The following is a 22749-nucleotide window of genomic DNA, read 5'->3' as shown; positions in this document are numbered from 1 at the left end:
CCAGAATTACATCTCGACTTGAACCTTGGATCTTTCGATGCGTAGCTTGGAAAAGTAACATCTAGGTAACACACCTCCCACTTTTTAAAGATTTCGCTTGGTGGTTGAGATAACATTTTACTTTGTTTCTTTTTGTACGTAAAAAACCTATACACATTTTGGTTTGTATATCCAGGGGTTGTATAAATACTTTTTGCCACTTACACGTTCACATTATTTTTTTAGTTTTTCTTGTATCAATAGACAGAAAAGATGAATAATCTGTGTACTAAGTTTATGGCATTTGTAATTTTTAACTTGAGAGAGAATTTATGCAACACATCAGGTTAGAAACCACCCAATAGCATCCGATACCTACGTCACGATTCTTAGTCGAATAATGGAACCGAATATAATTCTTATCACAATTTGTTTTATTTTTCAACATATTGATTTTTCAATATCAAGGATTCAAATCTTGGACCTCTGTTTAGTTTATTTAACGACAGCGCTGGTTTAGGACGATGCTTAAAAATAATATATACAACCACAATATTTTAGCAGTTTCATGGTTTCGGAAAGATCATAGCCCTTCAACTTAAATAGTTTATATAATTTATAAAAGTTTGATAGATAAACCAACATTATAAAATACCAGTCAAGTTATTTCAACAGTATGAACTGGGTCAAGAGACGTAATTACCAATATATTTTTGGACTTCCTAATATTTTAAAACATTCCATAACTTTTTTGTTTCTCAGAGATTGAGAAAGTGGGGAAAGCCGATCTATGATGTATTGTTGTATTACTGCCACACTTTAAATATACACACGCATGTATATAGCTGAAGAATATTACATACACACCCAGTCACAAAACTAAACATCTTCCTTCTCTACCGATGCATGATTCTTCGAATCAACTATTTATTTCTGAATAATATAATTTTTTTTATTTTTTTTTACGTAATGTCCTGAATATGTACATTTTACATCTGTATATTTATACTGGTCTATCCTTGACTTCGTGAAGTCCCCCGCTAGTACAGCAGTATGTCTCCGGATTATAACGCTAAAATCAGGGGTTCGATTCCCCTCGGTAGGCTGAGCAGATAGCCCGATGTAGCTTTGCTATAAGAAAAACACAAACACACAGACTTCGGGAAAGTCATGTGACGGCTCAAAAGTGCATAGGTATATAACTCGAAGCACACAAAATATAAGTGTATATCAATCTACTTACAGACGAACTAGGGCTGAGAAAAACTTATTTTCTTCTCTGATACTCACATGCTTATTAACCCTAAAACATATTTTAATCTTTACATCAGGTTTGGTTTTTTTTCTTTTCAAGGATGCCTGTTTGTCAATAGGTTCAGAGATCAAGAAGTTCTGGCAGCTTTAATGTGCGAGGAGTACAAACCACGAGTTATGCGATTAAAAAAATATAATTTCAAAAATCTCATTCACACAGAAACAAAGATTATTTTTTGTTGGCTTTTTCTCGCATCTGTCGCGAGACATTTTCGATATGACTCTTAGGAATATTTCTATCACAACTCGTTCAATAACAATTTCTTGAGCAGCTTATGGAAAGTAGTTAAATAGTCACGTGATTAGGACAACTGATGTTTAAGTTGAGAGACCATTACAACCAATAAGAATTGCAGCACTGTTGACGTCATTTAGGCACTTTAGTATTTCAACAGAGAAAATTCCAGAAGCAAGAAAGGTAACCAATAGGAACACAAGGATATCTGGACATTTTAAGACCTTTATGCAAATAAGAAACAGAGCTTACCTAGGATTGGTTTAAAAAATTATTTAAAGGTAACACGGTTGGCTACAAACTGTAGTAACAGCAAAACCCTAAATGTTGTTGCTGAGTGGCATCCTTCCGATTTTACTTCACGTGTTGTTACACATACTCCGTTACAGTAAGACAACAATGTGTAATATTCGAATGACTGGAAACTTACCTGGAGCAGTGACGACGAGAATGAACAATAAAACTCATAATACTAAAACACTGAGAATAAAAAGAAAACGTGTTTAATAACTTGGACAGTATCTGAAGGAAAACGTTTAAATTAACTTCAGTGCAGAAAGCACGTGATTACTAAAGACTCGTTGATGCAAGTGAGGTCCGGAGGTCGATGGTCAGTCAAAATTTTCCATGGTGACCTAACCGGCCTTGCTGACCCGTCTATCATGGCAGCTGAATACAAACGCTTGCTTCCTCTCCGCGAAGCGAGGCTGTCGACACGTCATTGACTAGGGTATTCCGTGTGACATATTTTACATCCATCACAGGGTACTTTCTACTAGATGTGGCAGTGAAGGAAGGTTAAGTTCCCTTGATGAAGGGGTAGGAACGACATCTATTGCTACTCCTAGGGGAGAAGGGGTTGTATGCACTCAACTTGTTCACGTTCTCACGTTCCGGTCGGTTTTCACGCTGGTTCTGCTCAGAATCACATCCGGTTTAAAAGAATTCACATTTTCGCGGGATCTTTGGACAGTTTCATCTCACTAATGTCGTTCGAACGATTACTCCTCACACTTTCCCCCCTCCACCCTCATACACACCGAATCAAACGGTTAACCCTAGCTACCGATGAGAACGAATCCGATCGATGAGCAGGGATGGCGCCCATTCTTGACGGAAGGGGACGTCGACAATGTCCGGCGTAGTCTTGCCACCGGTGTTATTTTAACACTGTCGAAATGAGAGGCTAGACAATAGTACCAACTAGCTGAACCTCAGGTATGTAGCTGTGTTGTTTACATACACATCTCTTTACTGGCCAGTCTAGCGAGAGATATTTACCCTCACAAACACTACATGTCACTCAAAATGAAAAATGAAACTGATCATTCACAGGATATATTAATTAAAAACACGTGAGGTTCGAGATAAACCACTATTTTATTTTGTTTTGATCAGTAAAAATAATAATAATAATTTGTTTTACCGAATTGTTTTAACGTGTTAACACATTTTGGACATAAAATACAGCCAAAGGTTAGACTTAAAGATATGTTAACTTCCTACTTGATGACGCAAGTTTTATGACCAGCACCAGTCTTTCAAACCCGGTATTAGTAACATTCAAATCTATATATTTTTATTTACTTAACGGTTAAGAATCGTTAAAAATACAAATATTTTAAACCACCTATCTTTTTACTTTACATTATTAAACTACGTTTTTTTACGTTCTGTAGTCTTTATCACGAATTTACGTCAACTCCAACCTTATTATTCCTTTATATAAATTACTATAATATTTCAGTGGTACGTCTGAAGGCTAATAACACTGACTACTGAGAATCGAATCTCAGTATAAATAGCTTATTGTGTAGTTTTGTGCTTAACAATAAAAGTGACAAAAACTTTTCTCCGTCATCATTTGATTTTAAAATGTTTAATGGTTTTTAATATTATCTTCTATCACAATCAGACTAAACAGGTGACTTCTCTTACAATGTATGTATTTTAACATGTCACATGCAAGCAGTATCCATGGCCCAGACCTAGTAATGTAATAACAGCCTATTCACTTATGATAATTATTACACACATGAAAGACAGTATATATTTAAAGTATTCCATCATAGTTGTACATGAAAAAATATAAACAAACAATATATCTGTTAGCATGCAGAATAAGAATAATACATAATATAATATAATCACTACATAATCATTAATAACTTGTTGCTTTGATAGAAAAATTTGTTTAAAACAGTATTTGTTTGTTTTGGAATTTCGCACAAAGCTACTCGAGGGCTATCTGTGCTAGCCGTCCCTAATTTAGCAGTGTAAGACTAGAGAGAAGGCAGCTAGTCATCACCACCCACCGCCAACTCTTGGGCTACTCTTTTACCAACGAATAGTGGGATTGACCGTACATTACCCCCACGGCTGGGAGGGCGAGTATGTTTGGCGCGACTCGGGCGCGAACCCGCGACCCTCAGATTACGAAGCGTAAGCCTTAACGCGCTAGGCCATGCCAGGCCTTTAAAACAGTATGTTTGCCACTGAGAAATAAGAGCTTGAACTTAGTTTTTTCTCTGTTTAATTAATTAGTTAGCCAAATTAATTTCACTTTGAGTTTCCTAGATATCAATCATTTTTCATACATGAACATGTACGAAACTAAACTAATTAAAGTTAAATTAATTTGTCTCTTGTGCATGATCAAATACGAAACTAAACTAATTAAAGCTAATCCAAATGTACTAAAGGTGAATTGTTTCCTATATATAATTATGTACCTAAACCAATTAAAGTTAAATTAAACCGTTTCTTATGTGTAATTATGTACGAAACTAAAGTGAAGTTAATAACAACGAACTGCTAATTGTATGTAATCATTTAAGAAAATAAATTACTTACAACTAATCTGAAAGAAGAAGAAATTATTATATATAATCTTTATTTGTTAATAAAGACAAAGTTTCTAATGTGTAATCATTTACATACTAAACTACTTAAAGCTAAAGTTAACTTAAGAAAAAAAAATTGTTTCTCTTTATTAAGTTACATGTACGAACTAGGCCAAATAAAAGTAACATATTTAATAAAAATATGTTTTTGCGCTATTTCATTTAAGAAATGCATTTATCAGAATCGTGCGTTGGGAGTTAGTTGTGTCTTTGTAAAATCAAAAATTATATTAAGTAATATCTCAATCTGTGTGTGATCTTTAATTCACGTGCTCAATGAAATAAATATTCAGAGAGTAAAAACCTAGTGATATGGTTGTTCTTTTTATTGATATAAATGTATAATGTACAACCTAACTTAACATTAAGGACTAAACCATCATTTATTTAAAAAGTTAAAGAAGCCCATATATAAAATGGCAGACCTTCATTTATTAGGAACTTTCACCAAACCCGTATATAAAATAGTAGACCTTCATTTATTAGGATCTGTAACAAACCCGTACAGTTATAGCAAACCTTCATTTAGTAGCAAAGTTAACCAAACCCGTATAGTTTAGCAGTAAAGTTAAAGAAACCTCATATATTTATAAGTAATTAACACAAAATCTTACATCTAAAAGGTACTTTGCCCGCCTCCTATTCTGCATCAGGATTTATATCCGTATGGATCCAGGATGGTTGGCTTTGGCCTCTTCCTCCCTCGAGCACTAATATTTTAGTCCAGGTTGCACTGTTCAGATGTTAAACGCATTAGACAAGAGAGAGTGTTGACTTCACGTAAAGTCAAGGTATGAATTCGTTACCCCTATCACGGCTATGTCCATTCATGTACTACGTTTATCGTTCAAATTGGTATAAACTTCACTATTATATATTCCAATGTGTTTTCATTATGTAGACCACATCATATGTATTTAGATAAATACCCTTTTGATACACAGCAATGACAAAATAAGTAACCCTAGTAATAAGTGGCTGACTGCTAAAGTTATCTTCATGGGTGAGACGTACTTAGGCTCATTTCTATATGGTAGAGCAATCTAATACACGTATAATTAATTGTATATACGTTTTGTCTTGAAATAAGTGAATGATATGCTCAGAATCCTATCATAATGTGCAATTTGTAATGTTTACAGTTTAGTTGTTTTCTATATTCGTATTGTGCCTGTTTTATGTACAGACTTTTAACTGTCTATCTATATTTATGTTTTTGAGTGTTGTGTCTGTATTATATACAGATAAACTTTTAACTTTGTTATTTGAACTTTCAATAATATGCTCAAATTAATTTTCAATCATACGTAAAACTAAGACATTTTGCTGATCTAGTCGTTTGAAGAGTGTTTCCTGGAGATATAGTTCTGTGTTGTCATGTAGATATATTTCTGGGTTGTTATTTTCGGAGTTTCTTTAAGTTTACGAGGAGGACTATTTTAGACTTTGATGTATTAATCTTAATTATTTTTCTTTATCAATATTCTGTTATTTCATTTAAAGAAGGTTGTAGGTTGGTGGCTGGGTGTTTGGGAACTCTTCCATTTACTGTTGGTTTGTTTTCAATTTCAGTCAAAGCTACACGAGGGCTGTAAGGACTTGCCGTCCCTACTTTAGTAGTGTAAGACTGGAGGAAATGTAGCTAGTCATCACCACCCACCTCCAGCACTTTGACTCTTTTACCAACGTATATTGGGATTGATCATATCATAATAACGTTACCACGTTTGAAACGGCAAGTATGTTCGGAATAACGGGGGATTCGAATCCGCGGCCATCAGATTGCCCTAACCTACAGGCCGTCCTGTAAAAATGGAATATAACTTGAACAGTATGAATGTTTCAGGTATTCCTAGTTCGTTCACACACCCAATTTTATTTTACATCTCTGCAAGGCTTGCCTTTTGTATAACATGTTCTTTTTATCATATCTTTATATAATAAACCCTTTATTCATTCATTTAATATTTACCCCACCCCACCCCACCCAAACCAAAGTTACTAGTGTTAGTATAGTAGCTGTAAAAAACGAACATCCATCAGAATTATACAAAAATATAAATGTGTGTTGTTCCTTAACCAGGTAGTGGAGTGAGTTTCTATAGTTACAGTGAACAGTAACCGATCCTTGTGTGTGTGTGTGTGTTGTTCCTTAACAAGGCAGTGGTTTTACTACCAACCAGAAGTAGCTACAAGTATTCTGGAAATCAAATACATCTCAGAAAGAATGGACACGGTAAGAATATACTCGTATAAAGATAAGAACACATTTACAAGTATACGAACCTTGTGATGGAAAGTACTCAGATGAACAAGTAATGAACACTTTGCTGAAGTACACGACCAACTGAGACTTTTTGTAATTGAAGATGATAATGGAAGAGTACGAATGAACAGAACACCCTCCGTGAAATACCCAGGGCCTCAGAAACTAACCCAAATGGAGAAAGAACTCTTCATGAAATACCCAGGACCTCCTGGGGACAAATACTCAAATAGAATGACTGAGATAATCACAGATTTATACATAACACAAATGAAATGCATTAAAAATAAAAAAAACACACTGACTTCATACTAACAAGGACAAATGATAAAATCAAAATTTGTGATTTGAGAATAATACTAACAAGGACAAATGATAAAATCAAAATTTGTGATTTGAGAATAATACTAACATATCAGATAGAGATCATAAAATAATAATAATAATGACTATAAAAAACCAACACAAGATGGAATAAAGAAAATGTCGTAAAAGAAAAAATAATAAACACGAAAACGAAAACCAAGATCAACTTCAACAAAAATATCGAAGAATAATATCATTGTCTTCCTGGAAGAGCAATGGAATCGGTTGAAAAATGTAGTTATAGAATAAGCCTCCTTTGTGAAAATAAAGTAAAAGGGAAACCACAGCAAAAGATATAAAATTGGCGGACTGAAGAAACAAAGTAGACAGTATAAGCAAAGAAAAAAAGTCTTCCAACCATGGTTAAATATGAAACTGAACAAAGGTACATCAACTACAGAATATCAAGTAAAGAGAACCGCAGAAAAACTTGGAACAAACATTGTGACAGAGGAGAGAACAGCAGTCAGAACTTTCTAGAAAAAGTTGAAGTAATGCGAAATCGGGAATCAAATTATAAACCTAGCTGAAATTATCAATGGTAAGTCCATACTTTGTAGAGGGATGGTACTCGACAAATGAAGAGATTATTTCAAGGATCTGCCCAACCTAAATGAATCAACAGATCGTGGAGTACACCAGAAAACAAAACCACGTGAGCCGTGTCTTATTTACTTGTAGTAATAGGCAGAAAACAGATAGCCCATTACGTAGCATTGTGCTTAATTCTACGAAAATTCCACACAAGAAAAGGCATTAAAACAGTTCTAAGTAATAAAACAGCGGACGAAGACGGTTTGACTTCAGAGTTAACCAAGGCCACAGGAGAGGTCGGTACAAGATAGTTAAGAAGGATTTTTCGAGTAGCAGGAAATGCCTGAAGATTGGTAGAGAGCAGTCGCAGCACAAAATACGCTCCTAAGACATACAGATAAAATACGCTAAGATCATTGAAAGGAGGCTAAGACCAGTCATTGGGAAATAATTTTCAGAATCACAGGTAAATTTTCTATCAAATAGAAGCTGCACAGACGCCATCTTCACTCTAAAACAAGTGACAGAAAAGAGTATAGAACACAATCATAGCTTAAAACTAGCATTTGTCGATCAAGTAAAAACATTTGACAGAGTAGAACAAACAGAATGGTGGGAAAATTAACAGGATCAGTATATATAAAGTATGAGCACAGTAAGAACTAAGAGAGGGACACCAAACACTCTTCAAAGCAATATCAGGTGTGAGGCAAGGATGCGTCCACTTCTCTTCAATATTAACATCTACAAACAAGCCAACCCGTTAAATTGATTTGGTTTGAATTTCGCGCAAAGCTACACGAGGCCTATCTGCGCTCAACCCGTTAGAAGGAGATGGCATCTGTAAGCTCCTTTTTGATTGCTGACTAAGCCCTCATTACCAAAAGAGATAGAAAACTACAGGATCATCTGAATTGATTGGATATCAAATGCTAAGAATGTAATAATATGAAAATGAGTACAGAGAAAATACAAGTAATGCCTACTGGAAGACAAAGAGAAGAAATGAAAATCCGGGTGAATAACACTGACATCGAACGGACAGAATATTTTAAGTATTTGGGAAATATATTTACGGAAGATCGTAAAATAAACAGAGGAATATAAACATCAGCTGCACCAAAGCGTATTAGGTTTTAAGACAACTTTCGCCACTGCTGCAACATAAACATATCGCAATCAACACAGATATTCAGTTTGTAACAACTATATTCCTTCCAATAGTGTGTTATCAATACCACATCTGGACTCTAACAACTTCACAGAAGAGTGAAATAACTACAACAGAAAGAGGTGACCAAGACGATCCCTCAGAGCAGAAACAGAATCAGAAACAAAAAATCTGAGAAAGACTGGGAGGAAGATCAGTTCTAGAACATGTTAGAAATCAACTAATAAAATGTTTTTGTACCTTACTGGCATATCTTGGATACAAGGTAAGGGAAAGAGGTGGAGTCATGATAGCATTAGAATTACTCTTTAAAAACTCTGGGTAGAACACCTCAAAAATTTCTACGTGTTCCCCTTTACATCTCACGGTAGACACAGCAAGGAAAAGTAACGTAAATAACTAATCTCTGCCAACCTCCCCTTGGGTCCACATCTTCAGTTTTCAGCAATTATTCTTTTTGCCATGGCATGATCCCATGTTTCATTTATATTGTTGGACTTCATAACTTGTCTATAACTTTTCATTTCAAATACTTCCAACTGTCGTTTCATTCCAACACAAGTGGTCTAAATTTCTTGAAGTATGCAATGGTTTAAAGGACATATCGTGAAATCAGCTTTTGTATTCACAACATGTGTCGCTTTCCCTAAAGGACATCCTTCTTGATCACATTGCGTACTATTACCTTGGACACATACAGCTTTTTTCACTTATCTTTGTATCTCTGAATTATTATTTGTTGTAAGGCGCCACACTTTGTTCATCACACTTGGGATACACCTTTTTGTTGGTCTCTTTCTAGATGGGCCTGGTACTCCAAGCTGATGCTTTTTTTAAAAAAAGTACAGTCGATATTTTCAGTTCCTAAATCTACGATTTACCACGTCTTTATGGTCAAGGTGTCTGAATATTTTGCATCTGAAGAAACTTCTATTTTCTTCTTAAAAGCAATAAATTGTCCATAGCATAACTTACTTAACGTTAAGCAGTGTAAACATATAGATCTGATGCGTTCTATTCCACGGCGATTTTATATCAGTTATGGTTGGGACGTGAGTTACTCATTTGTGTATTCAAAATTTTTAAATTTAATACAGTTAACCCAGTGTGAAATGAAATTATTTATATTTCATACTTTTAATCTTGTGGTTAGCTTACCCAAACTGTAAATCTAAGAAACTTTTATTATATAGAAATCGTTGACAAATTTGCTTATGTTATCAGTTTTATATAAAATCAAAATGCATGCGACATCTTACTGAAATTTCTTCTTATCGAAATTTAATGAAATGCCACCAACTGTTAGTTTTGAAGTAATATAATCAAGGTGAAGCAGCTAGCTGGTCATCGCCAGTTCCCGCCAACTTTTGAGCTAATGACCGTGACGTTATGAGGGCCAAAGGTTGAAAAGGAGAAGCATGTTTAGAAATTTTCAGGTTGCGAGTAGAGCGCTCGAACAATCATGGATCAGTAGTATCAGTTTTAGTTTGTATATGTGTGTGTGTGACATTCTGTTAGAAATACTGTTACTACAGGACAACTAAATCAAACTGACAGCATATCGTCCGAGCGCGATTAGATTACGATGGATCATGTAACCAAGAAGTTCACGAATTTGCCAACAATTCGTTGCATACAAAAAATTAAAAAACGTATCTGAAAATCCGATGGAGTCCGAGTTCTCCACATTAATTTTAGACTAAATGTATTTTCATGGAGTCATTCCACCTCTTTTCTCACACGTAATAATCTATCGAAACAACTTTTTAGTAGTTAATAATGTAGAAATTGTGAAAGAACCATTTGACCTCTTGTTTGTCACGCGATATTTTGTTTACATTTTGCTTGTCTAAAGGTAGTTTTGCTAGATGACGCAACTTTCACTTGATTAAACAATCTTGAGAAGCTGCTTCACTCTCTGACCGAGAAGTCGATTTTCATTTTATTTTAATAATTCTCAACAAAAGAACTACATGCCCTAACTCTGTAAATATGAAGCGTCCCACAAAACAATATAAAATGTACATTATTGAATCGGGAGGTCAGAACTGGTCAATTCAGAAGGTAGAAATAGTAGGGTGTGAAAAAGAAATTTAAGCAGATGCTATGCTGATATACACACGAATTGAAGAATTATGTTTACTGTTGATCAGATCTTAGGCAATTTTCATTCTCTTACAGGTGACAATTATTTGATATCTATCAAAATTCATTATGAAAATACTCTATGACAGGCCCGGCCTGGCCAGGTGGGTTAAAGCGTTCGACTCGTAATCCGAGGGTCGCGGGTTCGAACCCTGGTCGCATCAAACATGCTTTCCTTTCCAACCGTGAGGGTGTTATAATTTGACGGTCAATCCCACTATTCGTTGGTAAAAGAGTAGCCCAAGAGTTGGCGGTGGGTAGCGATGACTAGCTGCTTTCCCTCTAGTCTTGCACTGCTAAATTAAGGACGGCGAGCACAGATAAACCTCAAGTAACTTTACGCGAAATTAAAAAAAAAAAACAAAACTAATCTTTGACTAAAGAAAATCGAGGGCTAGATGCTGGAAACTGAAAAGACATCTTCAAAAAGTTCTTTGTTAACAAGTCTAATAATACTTCGTTCTATATTATAGTTATGTTAGGTATGTCAGTATGACTTACAAAACATAATTGGGTCGTTTTTACCAGACCGCATCCCCAAACCACATCATATCTAATCATTTCATCAAAAAACGCGTGTTTACGAGATCTTACGAGATTCCCCATGTAATTGAGACCTTTAATGTATAATCTTTGCATTGTGTTAATCCATGCAGTGTCTGTCTACAATGACCTCTTCCGTGAGTGACACCAAAAGTATATAATGATATTGAACTACAACAACAAGTTATTCCAATCCCACAAACAGTTCTATTTTCAAACTTATGGCAGCGTATATAAGCCAATTTTAGTTGAACAATTCATATTTAGTTTTCTATATTAGAAAATTATTATTAGCCTTATTATTATAATAAGGCTTAATAGATAATTATTCTATTTCGTTTTTACAATCTGATAACATAAGTGAAATATACAAACATTTCGTGAGTATCGAAATGCCACTAAAGAAAATTACGATTTGAAGAAAGGTGTGTAAGAAACACTGTCGGAAAAGAAATATTTTAACAATCAGATGGTAAGCATGGGTTCCGCTACAAAATTTTTAAAACAAAGATATACGCTGTTCCGCATAGCATTTGAAAATAAGGGAAATTGAATCAACGTGGGGACCCAGGACCGTCTAGAAAGAGAATAGCAATAAGTCGTACCCAAGCTTCATTAGGTAATATGCGACATTTTATAACAGGTGAGGATCCACGAGTATGAATGACCAGTAGCAACATAATTAAAATCTCTATCTTCTGTAAAAGCAACAAAAGTTACCCCTCCATAATTTTCTTTCACACATTTGTTCAACTATCGCATAACTCAGTTGAAAAGTGAATATTCATGAAATTCCATTTTAGGAGATGCTAGCAACTTTACCAGATACAGAGCCTCTACATTTCGAGACATCACTTTTCAAACAGTCACTGGAAAAATAGTCATTCTGCACTAGATGGAATAAGGAAAAGAATGTGAATAAAAATGTGATTTTGGCATGACAGACTAACAAATGAACAGTTCGAGATTGAATCTCTGCTGCACAGTTGTCAATATGTCATGACAATCTTATACTTGCTAGTCATACAAACGTTTAACTTTAATGTGTTGACAGAATGTTCATCCCTTTTTAATCTCAATAATCGTTAAAACTTACTGACAGTAAAAATCAAGGTTTTATTTCCCCTCTTGACATTGTTTTAAACAGTATTGAAACTACTGGACAACAACATACCTATATAAAAAAATCTCAGCATTGAAATAAGTCGACTTTTTCAAGCCATGCATTATTTCTTGTATTATATTACATTATGAAAACTCTTAACCAAGCGTTTTACTAGCCTTCCCATCTAGGATCCAGAAACAACCATTCGTTTTGGTAACTAGTAAGTAACGTATCACGTTTAAAATCGGCTTTATCTGTTTTCTACACAAGAAATTGAGCTTTAACCTCAACAATGACACTATAACAAGTTGTCTATATAAACAGATCCTTTCGTGTTTTTTTTTATTAGTATTGCTATACAAATTTATGGGTACGTAGTCTGCTTCTGAAAATATTTTAACAAAGGCAAATAAACAATTCCAGCATATCAGTAATGCCAAATCTGAATCAGTCCTATTAAGATACCTACATGAGTAATCTAGGTTTATGTAATAAGATTAACCTGCAGTTTTGTATTGAAGTGGTCAAGCCAATAAATTGTTTTCTGACAAAACTAAATGTCTATTTTAACAAATACTTTTGTTTAATAACAAGTATTTCTGCAAACACTTAAACACTGCAGTTTACAGAAGAATGAAGCTATATGAAAGTACAGCAAGATGAGAAAAAAACAAACATTCTAAAAGTTAAATGGAAATTAAAATATTGAAGCTAGAAATAATCAGAATTTCAACACTATAGACAAGATGCCCTTCAGGGGTAACACACCAAGTTATAGATTTCACTCTGATGGAAAATACTAGCTTATTTATATCAGAATTAAAAAAAGGTATAAAACCAGAGGTAGAGATTTAGTAAGAAAATAAATCAATTACCTTCCCTTCACATACTACTCTAACAATTTGCTGTTTATCTTCCTTAAAGTGTAGGGTAGTTTAAATGAAGATATTTCTAACAAAAATTATTTCATCGTTACAGGGAACAAATGACATTACTTGTTAATATCTTTATGTTTATGTACTCACTTTGTACCATTATGTTCAAAATATTTCAGTTATGTATTTTTCTTTTAAAAACCTGCCATGGAGCTAGTTCAGTATCTCTTAATACTAAGACCAATACTAGGACCAATGGGAACAAGGGGATGGGGGAGGTCATTCCAGAAACAAACTAGTGATTTGATAGATCAGCACAATTTTAAAATGAAAACTTAAACAATGAAATTGATATAATGTTCTTACCATACTGGTCATTATCCCATCCTTAATTAAATGATACTATTGGGACTACTGGTATATATTTGGTTATCAATGCAGTAACTAATTAATAAATCTCCAATTCAACTTTGATGTCAAGTTAATTGGGATATCTTTGAATGTCTTTCCTCATCTTACCTGTACCCACAGTTAAGCCTAATTGCTACACAAGTCATCATGTTCACAAGCATATCTTGAACATTTTGAGTGCATTTCATTGCCACACTGGTTTACAAATTTACTTCTCCATGTTAACTCAACATGGTCATGTCAAGTCTAAAGTCTGGTTGATGACATAATGGAAACAACCCAATCCTTTCTATAATAACTCCTTAATCTGGATCCACATCAAGATGCTGGACTGGTTTGTTAATTTCTATTCTTATTTCTAATACATAAACCAAAATACAAGAGACAACCAACTTGTTTATTCACATATCATGTACACCTCTTGTTCAAACTGTGCATCCCTATATTTTAAGTGACTATCCACAACCGATAAATAGTATCCATGGTAAGAAAAATAAAAAACCTTATGTTAAAGCTTCACAACTCTGGTCTGCATGACTTGGACTATGTACAGCAAAGGAAAAATAAATGAACATAACACTAGGCACATCACAACTCTGTATGTTCATGAGGTTCCTAGAAAGAGAAAGAAAAACATCTCTGAAATCAGACTGTAAACTCAAAACTAAATCAAAGTATTGAATAAATACAAAATTTATTGATTCTACCATCACCACCAAGACAATGAGAATACAAATGTTTATACTAAATGAATAAGATTTTAGTAGAATCATTATTATGTTAACATTTTACAAAAACCTTAAAAACAAAACATAACCAACTTAATATTACACCAAGAACATGTAGAAGATTAGAACCAGGAATTTAAAAATAACATTTCTGAAAATAAATAATAAATTAGGGAACAGGGTTAAACATTTAATTCACTATAAAGGATGTGTACCTCTGTTGTCTCTTCTTCCTCATCTCCTTCCTCTTCCTCTTCTTCCTCCTCCTCCTTTTCCTTTGACTGTTTGGCTTCTTCCTCAGCTTTCTTCCTTTCTTCTTCATCTTGGCTATCTTTCATCTTCTTTTCAGCTTCCTATTTGTTAGGATAAGTTTTCATTTAACCAGAAATAAATTGAGACTAATTTCATACAAAGTTGTTTAATTCTTGAACTTACTTTATTAAAATTATTTACTTTCCAAAACTACATCATACACATAAAAGTTGAGGTTTAGTCCAAAGTGTACAGTGTTTTAAACTATGACAGCCACAGTGTTGAATTATATAAAACACTAACTATTAAGTCTCAACACTTGATTTATATTCTTACTTTAAAGCTGATAAGAAAGGACCATTGTTGAAAAATTTAAACTGAAACTTGATAAAAAATGTATACACAAAATAATGAAAAATACAGATCTCTGTCAACTTTCTAAGAGCACGAGTGAAAGTAACTAAAAATATTTCAACAATGTTAAACATCCCATATTCAGTGCCAACAATATCACTAGCCCAGATATGACATTAGTGGTAGAGATATTTATGATAAATTTTCACAAACTATGACTTATGATGTGAATTAGGCTAATGAAAGCCTGGCAACATTCTAGTAACCACAGCTAAGCACACTAGGCTTGGAATATGGCAAAGAAAACTAACATAAGTCTTCTTATAGAAAAGTAAAATTAAATACATGTCCAGTAGTTCATATTTAGTTTTTACAGATTACTTATAACTTGACAGAACTACTGTAAAGGCAGCAAGGAAATAGAAAAGATCCTTCATAGTACACATACACAAGTATTTATTTTTAGAATAGCCTATCACAAGTCACAGAAGTGGTGTCACTAGAAGATGAAATAGGTCTCAGTACTAAAGAACACTAGTTTATTAAATCAACCCATTTATAATGAATATTAATTATACTTTAGTTAACACATTTGAATCTGGTTATTTAAAGCAACCTTTTTTATGCAAATAAGCAAAAATTTGAAAAATATTCAGTTTATTTGTATTTAAACCAAATCTACGATACTTTATCTGCTGTCTCAATTACAGGGAAATGAGCCCCAGCTTTAGTACTATCTCACAAAGAAAATTTAAAAAGAAATTAATAGTTTATGAAATACAGTAAGACAGCACTGTACAAAATATATCAAATGAAGTGTACTTTGAATTGAAATTTCAAAAAAAAAATATACACAAAAGTAATTCACCTTTGTAGCTCCCCAGGTCTCATCTGCAAACTGTTTTGCATATTCTGGGTCATCAGTAATAAGTACGTCATCAAATATTGTTCCAGATTTTACCTACAAAAGTGAAATAAAAAGTTACACTACTGGTCAACATAAACAGAAATTATAAAACAAAACACCCAGTTTTCTCAAAGAAGCAGTTTACTCTACTGAGGTATGATGTAATGATAAAGCATTGTACGTAATATCAATTAATTCAGTAATGAAAGAATTTACAGAACTACAAGTAACACTAGTTGACAGAAGATAGCGAAGTACTTAGTATTATTAGGTCAAAGGTTAAACCCACTGACTGCTGATTCACCATTTCAAGTGCAGTCCACCCATAACAGTTGAATGCAAATGTGTTGCACAGCTTACAAAAATCAAATGTTTAAAAGAAGCCACAAATCAACATGTTAAACATTTAACTGTCAAATTGTAAAAAGATAAAATGAATTTATGCTAAGTACAGAGGTACTTCTTATGCAGTTAAGAGACATCCAAACACAAATAAAGGGTCAGTTAAGTTGAATCTTGCATGAGGAAAACACCAAGAAACGTCTGACCAAATCTCCAACAATAGCAACACATCACAAGGCTAAAGATTAAAATATATAACTAGTACCATTTACAACTCATTTTAAATAAGAAAATCAATAAGGTTTGTTCTGACAGGTGAAGGTATTTGTAATTTGTATTTACAGATACTTGCTGTTATCTACAATTTTAAACTACTGACCAGAGAAAAGGGAGCCATTCAAAAGAACCCTACCACCTACTTCAACTAACTGTTCTTCTTATAATGCACCCACTGCTTAAAGTGCAGGATATACTTTATGATGATACTTTTTTTTTTTTTTTTTAAACACTCCCAGCTAACTACATTGATTTTGGATAAAGCTTCTTCAACTTTAAATTGAAGTATAAACAAGTGTAGTATCAATCCATTATGTGCCCTCCACCACTGGGTTTTTTTTAAGAGTAAAGAACAAAAGAAATTAAAGATTGCTAAACATGAAACATTGAATATCACAAAGACAAGATGTAGACTTATCAATATACATTTTTAAAAGAACCGAGAATTGTTTAGATTTATGCACTTAGTTTTTTTTTTGTTTTTTTTTTTAGTATTTATTTCCAAACAAAGTTTCAAAAAACTTAAAATTCACCTGCCATAAATCAACCCCAACAGTACAAATCTCTGTGTACCTATACAGCTTGGAATCAGGAGTATATTCTGGATTATCTATTTCAGGATGGATCCACTGTCCCTTGTAATTAGGGTTATCAATCTGCCTTGGTTTCCACTCACCCTTATAAGCTGGATTATTTATCATTGGTGGTTCCCACTCACCATCCATCTCATCATCCCAGTCTTCTGGCTTTGTAGCATCAGGATCTGCAATGTATTCTGGCTGGTCCCAATCCTAGAAATATCAAAGAATTAGTAACTTTAATCATACAAGCAAAGTTAATTTGAAAGCACTTTCAAAAATGAATTGTAAAATGGACACATCAAAAGTAGAGACATAGTTACCTGTATTACTAAGAAGACTGGCATTTATAAATTAGATAAATAGTTCAGTTTAACAATATGTAGGTTTTAAATTTAAAGTTATTACAGTTAATATAAAATTATCATGTTTGTAGCAGTACATAATCACTAGTACATGTATTGGGAACAAAAACACATTTACTGCAAATATGAAATGTAAAAATTAAATGCAATTTGCCTAATTGAAAATATTCATAAATAAACTTAACACTAAGAAATTAACCAACCATGCAGTATTAAACAAAGTTAAAAACTTCTGCATGTTAGGAGAAACATCTTTGGTAATATTGAAAACATACTTCAGGTTTGGTATCATCAGGATCATCAATTTTAGCCCTATCATCCCAATCTTCAGGTTTTTTAGCTTCAGGGTCCTTGATCTTCTTAGGAGGAAGGAAGTTCCAATCATTTTCCAAGTTACCACTCTCAACCTTCTCATTGTCAATTTTTACTTCATAAGTATTGTCTGGACGAACAATCAGTGTATATACATGAGTATAAACATCATCCTGAAAAAGAAACGTTAGGTTTGTAAAATTAAGTTCCACCATATTATGAAATACTTAGAGCACAAAAGAACATTCTTAAAAGATAGCTCATGTAGTGAAGTATTTATTTTAAACAACTGATGAGGTGCATAAATTATATGCTATCATGGTTAATAGTGGCACTATGAATCACAAAGAATTAAATTTGGTAAATGTTAAGTTATATTACTGGTGGTGTCCAAATTTATGCTAGATTGGCAAACAAATATATTACTTGTTTAAAAAGTTCAGTTTCTGCCAACAGTTAAATGAAGTTATTGGTTATCTATACCATCATTAAAAACTTTCTATCTAATCTGTCATGAAATAATCAACCTATAATTTCTGTATAAAGAGCACTATCACTTCTTTAGAACTTACCCATAAAACATTCATAAAAGCAGTTAGGAATAATGTTGTTAACATTAAATTTGTTTTTGTAGCTTTACACTTCCAATATTGGAGTCAAAAATTTAAGATATCCGAGTTGAGAAAAACAACAAAAGCAACCCTTTAGAAAAGAAATTTGAATCTTATAAGTTAAACACATCAAATAATCTAATGTAATTTGATTATTTTGAAACAGAACCAAGAGGAGGATGTGAGAAAAGGCCAAGTTTTGCAATACAGTTGTTACTAATTATGTATATAACAGAAGGGATGGCACAAGCCTCTTCTACCCCATACATTAAGTACCGTGCAATGAAACACTGACAAATTACTTGAAAGATAAAATCAAGTACATATGAAATACAAGTTCTTGCAGCTTAGAAAGAAAAAAGTGGAAGTTCACTGCATTCAGATGTAGTTTGTTGCTAAGTTTCCACACTTGTATATCAGAAATACCAAGTTCTAAAATATGTTCACAAACTACAAGGCTTAGTTTTAACTAAAATTTAAGTTTTAGTCATAAAACGTACAGGTAATTATGACTGAATAAAGAAACATTTGTAACATTGTTGTTAGGACAACATTTCAGACAATTCCCTTTATTTTTTTTTTTAAATAAGGAATGACCTTGTTACCATTGTTGGTCCACTGGACTGAACCCCCCCCCCCTACATTCCTGTGAAGTTACACACTAACATTTACTATAATTCCGAGTTCACTATACTTGTCTACATAACTTAACACATCCATCATGTACAAAAACATGACTATAATGATGTACTTATTAAATATTTGTCTGCAATTTAATAAGGCAGTCTGACTAACAGGTCAATTATGCTGAGAATTGAAGGTAATTTACTTCTAGAACCTAGGTAAAAGAAGTTTTTTTTTTTTTCTCATAACTAAGCCTAACTTATTTCCTTTTTTCTAACAACAGGAAAATCAATGCAAAAAATTGAAATAAAATCAATGACTGATTCCAGAGTAATTATCACTTATCTATTGTAACAGTCTTAGTTTATTAATTCATGATGTTCGTCAGTGACAACAATTAATCAGAGAGAAAACTTAGTGAAAACAGCCAATAAAAGTACCATCACTTGACTTGGTAAATAACAAAGTACATGAAATATAAATCACGTTAGTTTTACATTTGGGTTAAAAAATATATTCAAAAGACCTTTAATTTACAACAGCATGATGTAATTCAGTAAGTTATACATACTTGTTTAACACTAGTTTTTAAAAGCAAGTTCCATTAATGTTTTTTTTATTCTGGAACTACTGTAATTTAACTAGCTTTCTAACTGGAGCAGAAAAACAAATCAACGCTAAAATGTCTTGGAGTAACAAATGAAATTACAGCACAAGAAATATCACAGAAAATGGTCATTTATAAGCAAACTAACACTAATGTCAGAGAGAAGACAAACAATGGGTTTAATTTTATCCTGGTAATGTTCTAGATTGTCAATATGTAGTGTTTCTAGAGAGAATAAACTTAAAGAAAATAAAAGATATGTCACTTGATACACAAAAGTGGAGATTTAACATTATATATGAATTATATGCAACATTTATTAACACTGATAATAAACTTATTTAATCAAATTGAAGGTACCCATTACTTGCTCTTGACATACAGAAAAGGCTTTCATATTAACTGATACAAGATGTCTTAAAATACTGTTTTATTTGGTCTTTCTTTTTAAAAATCACCTTTACTTACTTTACAACGAATGTCCTTGTTAATCAGAAGGTTCTTTCCTTTATAATTGAATATGACATGAACTTTCTTGGTGCCAGGTCCACAGATGTCCGGACCTACAGATAAAACCAATAGTCTAAAACACCACAATTAGTCTTAATTTTTTACATTAAGAACACTAGCAAGTCTGACTTATATACATTTTATATATTTATTTAATTAATAAACAAGAAACATATTTATGATATAACAATACTATTAAACCATGTTTCTACATCACATTTGAACGTTATACACTCATACCATAATCAAAATATTTCTTGGAAACTTTTTAAACAAATATATTTCACAAGTTTGTTGTTATCCTGTTTTTCACACATACAGTTCTTCCTTAAACAGTATACATCATAAACTAACATTGTTCACATAATAAAAGCACCATACCAAACATGATCAGATATGGAGATTCTCCATGCAAGTCTTTCTGGTCTAAACTACAATCAAAGATTTTAATGTAACCTCCTCCACAGTCAATATTTTGTTCATGTTTCACTGAGAACTGTAGTACCAAGGGCTTGTCCTCATTGCTAAATGCATCAAATTTGGAAGAGATGCCATAAAACCTTGCATCCTGAGATGTCTGAATTCCTATTAATAATAAAATGTTCTGTTAATATTGTTGTTGTATTAGAAAATAATTAAATTACTCATCTTGTCAGTAAACATCAAATATTAGAAAAAGATACAGATCACAGATATATCCAATTCGACAATGTTATGACACTAAAGGTAAATAACCGAATTATCACAAATAGTTGTATAATTTATCCACCAATTTCACTGTAAAGATAAATAAAAAACAAAAAAATCACATGTGGTTGATGAAGTGTTACATCATAATTAACAATTAGATGTATTTAGTACATATTTAAAAAAAAACAACTAATTATTCATAATCTAAACACTTTATTAAGTAACTGAATCTTTCATTAGAAATATTTTCTTTTCTTCTCAAGAAAATCTCCTAGTGTTTTTAAAACGTTCATTACCTTTATTCAGGTCTTCATCACCATAGAATTTTCCAGCTGACAGAACAAATTTTCCCCACTCTTTACCTTTGTGTTCAGACTGGACCCACCTTTCTTCCCACTGGTCTGAAAATTAAAAACATGAAAGTTCACAGCTGACTTTGCAAAAAAAATATTTTGATTCTCCAACTAAAACAAGGATGGATCTAAAATAGTTTTTATATATATTAGAAAACATGTACAAATAACCTTGTTCTACAATGTAAAAACTGAACAAGAGAAATAGCATCAAAATCATAGATTTTATACAAATGACTGTAGTACAATTAAGAGCAGCTTTCTCTTCTTTGTGTTAAATTAACAAAAAGAACACAATACTTAACACAATACCGAATTTCATACCTTAACTTTTCACAATGGAGAATGTTCAAGTTATTAATACAATTAAACTAAAAACAATATGAAGCCAAAAGAAAAAAAAAAAACTTCTAAAAGTTAAACCATGAAATCTAAACATAACGTCCATCAAACTAGCCAGATAAATTTAAGGCAAAACTTCCTAAACACTACAATAGTACTTTCTGCACCTACCACACAGGACAGAGAGATCATATATCAACTGTTTTCACGTTATATATATATATATAATCATTATTAGCATAAAATTAACAGTTATGTCAGATTATTATGGATGATCGAACCCACTATATCCCCCCCTCATAAAACTTCTAACAATTGTGTATTTGAATATTAGGTCTGCGCAGTATCTGTAAAGACAAACACTACTAACATTATTTTACAGTCGTAACACGGCACAGCGCTAGGAAACGCAGTAAAAACAATACGTTTTATTTTAGATTTAAATGTTTTTTGATCAAATTAATCACGCAAACCTCAACGTATATCAACAAGTAGGTGCAATAACTAAAGCGATCAGACATGAATCTAGGAAGTTAAATATATGCATCAAATTACCTTCATGTCATACTTACCTCCATCATTAAACTGTTCTTTAAAAAAATAATTTGTTTTACAGCATACTAATGGGAGAATCAGTATAGCTGAAAGTAAATACATCATTTTACTTAAATATACACAAAACTAGAAAATCAGAAAAAACTATTAATGAATAAATGGAACTGCGAGACAACTTCCAACCTACACCAACAAGCTAATCTACAACTATGAAATACACCCTAGTGCTCGTAGTTAAGATAGTTGGCTTCGTCCACGTGAGAGCTTACAGCTGGAATGCTCTCATTGGTTGTAAACGTGGGCCAATCAAAATGATCCACGCATCAAAGTCATCGCAACATGAATAACTTATCTGCCGGATTGCAATAATTACAAGACCAAAAATCCGACATGAGAAGACGATAAGTACACGTACTTTATTTTGCTTGCTCAGATTTTGATTTCTTGCATATTATTAAACGATAGAAAAAATTACATTATTGTTATTAGTGCACCA

At 32.8% G+C, this 22749-nt stretch overlaps 2 protein-coding genes across 2 annotated transcripts in view; both read right to left on the bottom strand.

Moving 5' to 3' along the window:
- LOC143238513 (rho GTPase-activating protein 100F-like) overlaps positions 1-2580 on the bottom strand; it is a 33656-nt gene extending 31076 nt beyond the window's left edge. Inside the window, exon 1 of the mRNA XM_076478798.1 lies at positions 1959-2580. The gene's annotated coding sequence lies outside the window, so the exon portion shown is untranslated. The remainder of the gene's footprint in view (positions 1-1958) is intronic.
- An 11645-nt stretch (positions 2581-14225) lies between these two features.
- On the bottom strand, positions 14226-22499 carry LOC143236068 (calreticulin-like). Its single transcript, XM_076474330.1, has 9 exons — positions 22271-22499; positions 21300-21404; positions 20695-20898; positions 20272-20366; positions 17925-18134; positions 17240-17497; positions 16050-16142; positions 14791-14928; positions 14226-14462 (listed from the first exon to the last, which is right to left on the bottom strand). Exons 1-9 carry the CDS (start codon positions 22356-22358, stop codon positions 14436-14438), a joined length of 1218 nt encoding a protein of 405 aa, XP_076330445.1. The 5' UTR covers positions 22359-22499; the 3' UTR covers positions 14226-14435.
- Positions 22500-22749: the final 250 nt, after the last annotated feature.

The sequence above is a fragment of the Tachypleus tridentatus genome, chromosome 13 (genome assembly GCF_004210375.1).
Source record: "Tachypleus tridentatus isolate NWPU-2018 chromosome 13, ASM421037v1, whole genome shotgun sequence".
Classification (NCBI taxonomy): Eukaryota; Metazoa; Arthropoda; class Merostomata; order Xiphosura; family Limulidae; genus Tachypleus; species Tachypleus tridentatus.
The sequence above is the reverse complement of the archived record's forward strand: the minus strand, read 5'-3'. Positions and strand labels throughout refer to the sequence as shown.